The following is a 10,401-nucleotide window of genomic DNA, read 5'->3' as shown; positions in this document are numbered from 1 at the left end:
CTAAATATGTTGAATTTCCCAATGACCCCGAAAAGGTAGTCTCTAGGGAAAGGGTCTGGGAATTGGCACGCGAACGAATGTTAAGTAAGGCAGAGAAGCGCACAAACAGAGCTAATAAATCGATCAAGCCGGTTGAATTTCAGGAGGGTGATCAGGTTCTTGTTAAAACCCATTATCAGTCGTCCGCTTCTGATAGGGTAATCAAAAAGTTTTTCTTGCTATTTGAAGGACCATATCAAATCTTGGGTCGAGTTGGGGCTAACTCTTACATTGTTGGTGACCTTGAGGGTAAGGAGCTAAGCCGCCAAAATGTTGTTAACTTAAGAAAGTATGTATCGAATTCTGCAGTCCGTTGTGACTAACGAATCTTATGCATTCCAATTAATTTTTTTTTGTTATTATACGAAACTGTAAGTTTAGTAGATAATATTGAGATGCTGTATAAGGATAATTATATATTAGAAAAAAAAGTGTTACTTCTAGTTAGCAATAGTTTTCGTTTTGTTTTGTTTTTAATTCGCGCATTATTGAAGTGCGAGACGTATGTATGCGGTTTGAGATGTTGATAGGCAGTGAACTTAAACACATATTTTATGTTTTAGTATTTAAGTTGGGGGGTAATGAGCTGATTTTGAATTATAATCAACATCGGCAACATGGGCTGTTAGATATGGGTCGATCTATTTTTTCAGGAGTCAAGGGGAGTTGTTGCGGAGACTCGGACGACCCGTCTTGTCGTTTGGTCTCTTTCTAGTTTTATAAGATATAAAACGACCGTGTATTTTGTACATCCCGACTTTGTGGAATAAATGAATTCAGTTGAATAAAGCCAGGGTGCTTGTAGTATATTCCCGGTGTGTTATTGAACTTTTCCCGTGCTGCAGTGAAGCCGTCACCCACCCTGAGAGCATAAACTTAAATACGTCTCAGGGCTCTTCAAAACAACATCTCTCACAAAGCTCAAGATGAATTGCTTAGGATACTAAGAAAAGAGCCCGGTGGGGAAGCCACCCTTAGAAGTGTTAGATCTTTTCTGGGGATAGTCTCTCAAGTAAATATTAAAGATTTAGACCCTGCAGTGTATTGCTATTTGGGTATAGAAACAACACTTTAAATAATAATTTAATTTAGATTAGATAATTTTAAAACAATAATTTTTTTTGCATAAAACAATTAAATCCTCCTGAACAGCTTGAGGTTGCAGTAAAAATTGATGAGTTGCCTCTTAGCAAAACGCTCCAGTAGTCAAGTTTTATATATTGATATATTTAATATATTGATAATTTTTCTTGAGTTAAAAATGACTGGAAATGTTGTGATGGTGGGTATTTATCATGATTATCAAAAACCAAAAAATCCTAATGAATTTCTAAAAGACTTTGTAATGAGGACTGTAATTATTTATCAAGTAATGGTTTAATAATAGTGGGAAAAAAATAGATTTTAAAGTAAAATATTTTCTTTTTGACGCGCCTGCTAAATCTTACATTTTATCTTTAAAGAGGCATAGTGGCTGTTCATCATGTACAAAGTGTATCCAAGAGGGTATTTACATTAATGATGGAGTGTGTTTTCCAGATATACAATTTATAAAAAAACTAATGACAGTTTTCGCAGTCGTCAGAATGATAATCATCTTGTGGATTATAGAGTTTTAGAGAAAACTGATTATCTAGATCTGGTGAATGATATCCCTCTTGACGACATGCAACTAGTTTTATTAGGGGTTACTAAAAAGCTTTTGGTGTGCACTTGGGTTATTGGATACTAGAATAAAGAATACTAAGAATACTAAGAATGAAGAATACTAACACCATTAATGCATGGGTTAAAACAATTACCTACAGTTTATGTGCCATCAGAATTTCATAGAAAATCACGTAACTGTTTTAGACAGTAAAAAATTAATTAAAGGCGACAGAACAAATATAATTTTTTTTTAAATAATGGAATTTCTTAAGTCTTTTCCTCAGCATAACTATCCTAGTTTTTGCAGGTTTTAAAGAATCTTTTACGAAAAGTGAACAAACCATTGCAACAAATTGTGAAAAGATTGTCAGAACGAACAATATTATGCGAGAAAATACTTTCTGACATGCCTAAACTATGTTTCTTACTTATTATTAAAGCCAATCTAGTATATTCTATTGATCACCTTTAAATTTATTTTTTGTGCTAGCTTAAAACGAGATAAATGTTGCAAATTAAAAGATGGGAGAATTTGTTTAGTACTTGGTTTCTCTTATAGTTCAAACAATTCCGAACTAGCTCTAATTAAAGAGTTTAAAAAAAGTTTATACAGGATTCTTTTGAAATCCCTTGTAAATCATTATTATTAGATATTTTCTTTGTGATAAATTTAAATCCCAAATGTGAAGCAGATGTTGAAAATATTTTGTACAAATTTGTGCGACTCCCTCACCAAAATGGATATCTTATTCTTCCTTTAATACATAGTCATATTATTGGACCTTAGAAGTGTAATAATTTAAAATATTGTTTGTTACTAGAATCCTTTTTTTACTTTTAAAATATGGAAATCTCAGTGGCTATAATGAATACAAAATTATTTAAATATAGAGAAAGTTCCTTTATTTAATATTATGGTATCTGATGTGTCATGATTCTGTGTTTCTCTCCCCTGATCATGGGTCCAGAAATTTTTATTTTTTTGACCTGACTGGATACATTTTTGCTTCAAGAACATCCTGCTTTTATTTTGTTTTTCAATGTATTACGTCAAACAATATAAAGGGTGTTCATTTGAAAACTTCCCACCACAGATTTATCGAAAACCACTGTTTAAAAAAAAAACACCGAAATACGTCAAAAGGTTTGTCAAGGGGGACAACTTTCTAACCTAAAGTTACTTCACCCCCTTTCACCCTCTGCCTCCCTCAGGGTCATCCCCTTAAAAATGTTAAATGGCAAGGGGTATCGAGTAATAGCTTGTTTAAAAGCTCTTTCGAAGTCTTTTATTTTGACGTTTGATTTTTTTAAATCGGTCGATTCTTTTCTGAGAAAATTAGAAAAATCTTTGCTTATCTTAATTTGTTCATATAGAAAACAAAAACATGAAAATATCAGTTTTTATTTCAATAAGTTCAAAATGATGCTCGTTTTTCAAATGACCCCATAGAAAAAAGTCTAACAGCGTTATATCAGGGGATCTAGCAGGCCATTCTACAGGCCCCCTTCGCCTATCTATTTATCTGGAAACTCGTCGTCTAGCCATTGCCGAACGGGAAGAACATAGTGAGGAGGAGCGCCGTCTTGCTGGAAATATATTTCAGCCTTATTAAGTATAGGGTTTCCATCAACATCGACGAATCGAAGACGATTTCGATAGGCGAGTTGAGTTTTGTGAAAAAAAGACTGAAGCGATTATTGATGCTGAAAACTAGTAAAATAATAAAGGTTCTTATACCTTATTAATGGTAGAGTGGCTCAAAATACCAAATTGATAACAGCTGTTTTAACACAGTTGTCAGAGATGAAAAGCAACAATTGTATAGATTCTACATTAATTGACTTGATGATGATTCACTGATGTTGCCTACTAAGTCATCTATGGAGCTGTTACAGTTAATAAGGTAAATGGATAATAATAATACTAGAACATTTCTGGTAACTTGATAATCCTTTTTTTTTATTCATAATTTTTTACTTGTGCTAGACTTCTTATGCTGAGATAAATTTCAACAACTAGCTTACAGTTTTTCTGATATTTTTAGATAAGAAAGCTGTTTCAAGTTGGGGGAGATTCTATAAAAGATACTATAAAAAGAATTATCCCAAAAATTGTAGAAGACGAAGTGCTAAAAGAATATAGTTGGGTGGGAGGAAATATGCTATAAAAGGTACTATATTCACTACACTAATTTTAAAATAATACATTAATTACAATACTCTTTTAGATGTATGCAAACAAAACCCCAATTTACGATGATGCACTGAAAAATCTATAGAAGATGCGGTTGCTTTCTTTTTGATAAAAACTTCAGAGCGTTGTAACAGAAAAGTGTAAGTGTAATTGGCAAATCTCATATGCCTTTGTTATGACTTTGAAATGATATAATTATTCATTTCTTAACTTTATTTTCCATTTTAATTAATTATTAATTGATTTTTTTTTTATTTTAGAAATAAGAATAATCCCGAAAATAATCCCGGCTAATGTAACGCGAACCCCCCCCCCCCCCCGTTTGTGTTATTTCCCCAAAATTTTAGCACCCGATAGCCCTCAGCTAGCACTACCTAGCATCCAACTTAGAAAGCTAACACCTCCTCCCCTAGTGAATTACAGAATATTTGAACATTTTTAGCGGGGGGGAGGGGGGGGGGGGTCGGGTAGGGTTGATTGGCTATATCGATCGACGCTGTGCGTCTTGAGATATGATTGAGATGTGTATGTTTTATTTTGTGTATTTATTGTAGAAGATAAATTCAACTGAGAAGAAGCCACGCGCGTCATATAAAAAAGGAGAGAAAAGTGTATATTTCTTGAGATGGAAAAAGCGATTGGGTGGTGTAAAAGCGAGATGGGGAATCAACGAGCTCGTTGCCGCTAATGACGCTTGAATTTAAATCAACAGAGGTTTTTTTTTAAATTTTGCCTTCATTATTGGATTTATAATCTAAATACTTTTTTGACAATATTGTTTTTCTTACTCGATGACCTTGGTTAATATATTATTTTACAAATTATGTACAGGATGGCCCAAATTCTAATTAATAATAATTTGATGCTTAAGAAAATGACGTTAAGAAATTAAAAAACATATATTAGCTTTTTAATTCGCAGATATAGGCAGGTCTACCAAAAACGAATATCTGTTAAAAATATAACCTTGCAAACAAAACTACCTATATTATTGTTCAGAATTTTCACTTTAAAGAAAATTTAATTAAAATAGTTTCCCCTGAAAAAATCAATCCAGAATCAAAAATATAATTAATAGTATAATTTGTTGATTATTAAGTATATACGTTGGTATTTAAGCCGCCAATTTGCTAATTTTTATTAATTCTTATAAATTATTGCTTAATTTTATTATATTTATCTTTTTCAATCTTATCATTCTCATCATCTCTCAATCTCAATCCTCAATTTGAACTAACCAATAGTCAGTTAAAGCGATATGTATGACAACTTACTTTATAGAGACAGAGAAATACGATATACGGAATACACGCAACCCGCAACACGCCGAAGCCCTGTGACCGGTCTCCCTAAATGTCAGTCAAGACGCTGGGATTCCCAGTGTTCCTCTGATTTGTTTTAGGCTTGCTTTATTTACATTTACACGCATTAACTGAAAAAGTGAAGTTGTACTTACATACCTTTTGTTGTGTTTAGTTGAGTCATTGGTTGAGTTGGTCATTTTTCTTTTGATTCTGTTTATCTAAGAGGTAAGTGTATTAATACCAAACTAGCTGGTATCCGCTGATAGGACAAACACGTGAAGTAGTCAAAGGCAGTAAGACTGGGCCAAGAAAATCGAATCTTTTTTTTGTAATGAAAAGCATTGAGTATTCGACATTAAGAATGACGAAAAAAATATCACTATGTTATGATTATTTACGATTTTTTTGTCCCTAACCTTATTTTTTTGTGAAAACTCCAAAAAACGTTTCACTAAAAATTTAGAGCCATGTTTACTATTCCCTTTATAAATTTGTATTGTTCTTTTTTACGTAGGTATTGATTTGCTGGGGTAATTAAAAAAATCGAAAATAAAATAGTCAAATGTTAGCAAGAAGAACGCAAAGACGGTCACTCAGCATTTCTACGATACCGCGCCAGAAAGTATAAACAAGAATGAAGGTTGTTTTTAAAAAGATGTAATGGGAGTTAGTTTAGGCTATCACGTTAAGCGGGCTCGTTGTATTATTGGGTTTAATAAATCGGTTTTATTTTAAATATCGTGGTTTTACTATTTTTCCCTAAAATAGTATTCTAACAAAGTCAGAAGTGGGATAAGACCCCAAGTTTGCCCAAGTCTTTTACAAAAGGGACCATATTTTAACCTCTTTGGTGGTTGTGAATTGTGAATTTTAGTGTTCGTGATTGTGTGCGAGCGTATGTGCTAGTATGGAAGGTAAAAAGGTAGAGAGGACCCGGAAGCAAAAAAGACGGCGTCGTTCTCCAAGCTCTTCTTCGTCCGATGACTCTGATGGCGAAGCACGGGAGCAAATAAAAAAGTTGAAAAAGCAGATAAGTAGACTGCAGGCCCAAGTGAGTACAAATTCTGTTATTCCTTTTCCAACTGTGAGTGCGTCGATTACTGAAACTGTTATACCTATAATCGATCCGAATGCGAATGTTATAACCGCGGAAGACTGGATACGGCGGGTTGAAGAACTAAAATTTTGTCACAAATGGGATGATTTAACTACCGTAAAATTAGCGACCAGTAGGTTACGTGGAAACGCGCGTAAATGGTACGACGGTTCTCAAATAACGTTAAATTCTTGGGAACTATTAAAGGGCCTTTTAATCTTAAACTTTCCAAGCACAATAAGATTTGGAAAATTATTAGTAGATGCTGCAATGTACACGCCGCAATCTAAGCAAAATTTGGGCGAATACTGTTTCGAAAAGGTTGCTAAGCTTAATAAATTGCATTTAAATATACCGGACGCATGTTTAATAGATAGTGTAATAGAGGGAGTGGGTGATAATACGGTTGCAATATCAGCTAGCGCTGCAAATTTTAAAACTATTGGTGAATTGGCGAACTATTTAACTGGCGTCGGTGTTTTAAAACCAACCAAAGTTGATTTTCAACGTGTGTCAACTGCCCAGGTAACCCAGTCTCCAATCGCATCAACATCCGCTATGGGGGGTGACGCGCAATGGAAGCGCGAACAAAAAGCCTACCAAACTTTCGATCCCCGAAAAGTGTCAAAACGCATTTCTTGTTTTAATTGCGGCGAAAACCATAGAGCAAGAGATTGTTATAAAGAGCGTATTGAGTGCGAGCTCTATCATAAATTAGGTCACACTTAAGACCAGTGCTTACAAAATAAAAACAAACGCACGATAAATGAAATTGAAGCCGCCGATATTATTCGGAATATGTTTATCAAAACTGCTTTGATAAATGCGCGTAGGATAAAATGTTTGTTAGACACCGGCAGCGAGTGTACGGTTATGAGATCATCGGTCGCTAAGAAAATCGAGGCAGTTATTAAAGAAGGCGATTCCGTGATATCATTAAAATGTTTTATAGGCAACATAGTTACTACGAAATTGAAGTGTCAACTACGAATAATTATTGACGAAGCTGTTGTTGACGTTTCCGTTTTAGTTTTAGACGATGATTATTTAAGGCACGATTTAATCGTCGGAAGGGATTTTCTAGGCGACAAAAATGTGATTATGAAAAAATCAGAATTCAAGGTTTCCTTAAGCAGATTACCACCACTATGTATCGATAAGGGTATTTACGATATGACGAATGCATCTAAGACCGAATTACAACCGAATATGATTAACTTTGGGGAATCTTTGACAGAAACGGAACAAACAAAGACTTTTAAACTTCTCAAAGAGCATCGTGATTGCATATCTTTGTCCTTGAAAGACCTTGATCGCACTACTACTGAAGAAATGCATATTCGATGCACTACTGATGATCCAATAGTTTATAGGCCATACCGAATGTCGATTTACGAGAAGAAAGTTTTGACAGGAATTATTGAAGAGCTGCTAGAAAATGGCATAATTCGAGAATCAGTCTCGCCATATGCCAGTCCGGTAATACTTGTCAGAAAAAAGACTGACGACTTCCGGATGTGCATCGACTATAGAAGGTTAAATGCTGTTACTATCAAGAATAAATATCCATTACCCTTGATTGAAGAACAAATTGATAAGTTGGGTGGTGGCAAACGGCTATTTATTACCCTTGACCTCGCATCGGGATTTTATCAAGTACCAATGGCTGCTGACTCCATTGAGAAGACGGCTTTTGTCACGCCTGACAGCCATTATGAATTTGTTCGGATGCCGTTTGGCCTTACTAATGCGCCTAGTGTCTTTCAACGTCTTATTAATAAAGTGTTGGGAGAACTAAAAAACCAAACCGCATTGCCATATATTGACGACATTATAATACCTTGTAACTCAGTTGAAGAAGGGTTGACTAGTTTAAGACTCGTCCTTTGTAAATTTCATGAGCACAATTTAACTCTGAAGTTAGGAAAGTGTATGTTTTTTAAAACTCAGATTGATTATTTGGGAAGAGAAGTGAGTGCGGCTGGTATACGACCAGGCAAAGCTAAGATTGAGGCTGTCATGAAAATGAAGAGCCCTCAAAATGTTAAAGAAATTCGACAATTTCTGGGTTTATCTGGTTATTTCCGTCGTTTTGTTGAGAATTACTCACGAATCGTAGAGCCATTAACTCGTTTGACTAAAAAGAGCACGTCTTGGGTTTGGGGAGGTGAACAAGAGACAGCAGTTCAAAAAATAAAATTGGTACTTACGTCAAGGCCCATTTTAAGCGTGTTTGATCCTTCTCTAGACACTGAATTGCATACAGACGCGAGTTCTCTGGGATTTGGAGCTATTCTCTTCCAGAAGGACACATCAGGGCAAAAGCGTGTCATTGCATATTACAGTAAAGAAACATCGCCCGAACAACGTAAATTCCATTCATACGAATTGGAAACTCTTGCAGTAATACTAACACTTCGTCACTTTCGCACCTACCTTCTAGGGATTCAATTTAAAGTCGTCACGGACTGCAGTGCGTTACGGACATCATTCACAAAAAAGGACTTAATTCCACGGTGGTGGCTGGAAGTCCAGGACATTAATTTTGTCATAGAACATCGCCAGGCACCCAAATGACCCATGTGGATGCTCTAAGCAGGGACTTAATCCAAGATACTATCGAACTATCGCAGATAGATATTACTGAAGGTGAATGGCTGCTGGCTGTACAAATGCAAGACGAGCAAGTACGTTTAATCCGCGAGATATTGCAAAAAAAACATATTACCAGAAACACGAAACAGTATTTTGATAATTATTCTCTTCAAAAAGGCATTGTGTTCAGAAAATTGGAAAGTGGTAACAAAGTGTGGCTTGTTCCTCGAGGCGTCAGGTAGCAGATTTGTCGGCATTGCCATGATGAAATGGGACATTTTGCTCTGGAGAAAACTCTCCAAAAGATAAAAGAAAATTACTGGTTTGCAGGCATGAGACGTTTTGTCAAGAAATACGTTGAGTCGTGTCTAAAGTGTCAATATTATAAGCACCGTTCTGGGAAAAAGGAAGGCATGCTACATCCCATCTCTAAGATAGATATACCATTTCATACTCTTCATATAGATCATGTCGGGCCCTTCGTGAAAAGTCGCCGAGGTAATGCTTATATATTGGTTATCGTGGACGCTTTCACAAAGTTTGTGATAGTAGAAGCAGTGAAAGACACTCGAGCGCGTTATGTGACGAAAACCCTTTTGAACTATATGTACATATTCGGGTCTTCAACGAGGATTATAAGTGATCGGGGTACTGCTTTTACTTCGCGCACATTTAAATTATTTTGTGACAATTACGGTGCGAAGCATACGTTAAACGCAGTAGCCACTCCGCGGTCAAACGGTCAGTGTGAACGGTACAATCGGACCATACTTAATGCCCTCGCTGTAACGGCAGCGGGAAATCCAGAAGATCGTTGGGACGAGCATGTGAAGCCGATTCAGTGTGCGTTGTGCAGAGTACTGGGGTGTCGCCACTTGAGGCATTGGCAGGATTTAAGCCTCGGCATATATCTGAGTCTTATATCCTTAACGAAGTACAAGCCGATTTAAGTCGGGTAGATATTCATACACTACGCCAGACGATATCAGGACGTATTTCTGAGGATCAGAGACGTCAGAAGGAACGTTTTGATAAGAAACGTGCTGAAGCGACAAAGTATGAAGAAGGTCAGCTCGTGCGAATCAATAATGCTCTAACAGCTACAGGTGGAAGCAAGAAGTTACTCCCAAGGTTCAAGGGACCGTTCAGGGTGTTCAAGGTGCTTCCCAATGATCGGTATGAAGTGGAGGATCTACGGGAAAGTTTTAGTCAGAAACGGACTGTGGTGGCAGTCGACAGCATGAAACCCTGGATAGTACTAAAAGGTTAGTATACGGCTAACAACACGGCAAAATGGTTAGTAAAAGACTAACGAAAGCGAAACGGTTAGTAAACGACTAACGCCCTCAATGGTTAGTAAACGACTAACGCCCTCAATGGTTAGTAAACGACTAACGCTCCCAATGGTTAGTAAACGACTAACATATAAGATAAAGAACGGTTAGCAAATGGTTAACATATGAAATAGTTGACAGAGTATGATTGGTATACGACCATTAACGGACGTTGACGGTTAGAATAAT

The 10,401-nt window shown here is 36.1% G+C and overlaps 1 protein-coding gene across 1 annotated transcript; it reads left to right on the top strand.

The window, feature by feature from the left end:
• The first annotated feature begins 8,856 nt into the window (after positions 1–8,856).
• LOC126747193 (uncharacterized) lies at positions 8,857–10,148 on the top strand. The gene is made up of 3 exons (XM_050455695.1): positions 8,857–8,970; positions 9,418–9,632; positions 9,674–10,148. Exons 1-3 carry the CDS (start codon positions 8,857–8,859, stop codon positions 10,146–10,148), a joined length of 804 nt encoding a protein of 267 aa, XP_050311652.1.
• The last annotated feature ends 253 nt before the right edge of the window (positions 10,149–10,401 follow it).

The sequence above is a fragment of the Anthonomus grandis genome, chromosome 19 (genome assembly GCF_022605725.1).
Source record: "Anthonomus grandis grandis chromosome 19, icAntGran1.3, whole genome shotgun sequence".
NCBI classification, from domain to species: domain Eukaryota; kingdom Metazoa; phylum Arthropoda; class Insecta; order Coleoptera; family Curculionidae; genus Anthonomus; species Anthonomus grandis.
The sequence above is the reverse complement of the archived record's forward strand: the minus strand, read 5'-3'. Positions and strand labels throughout refer to the sequence as shown.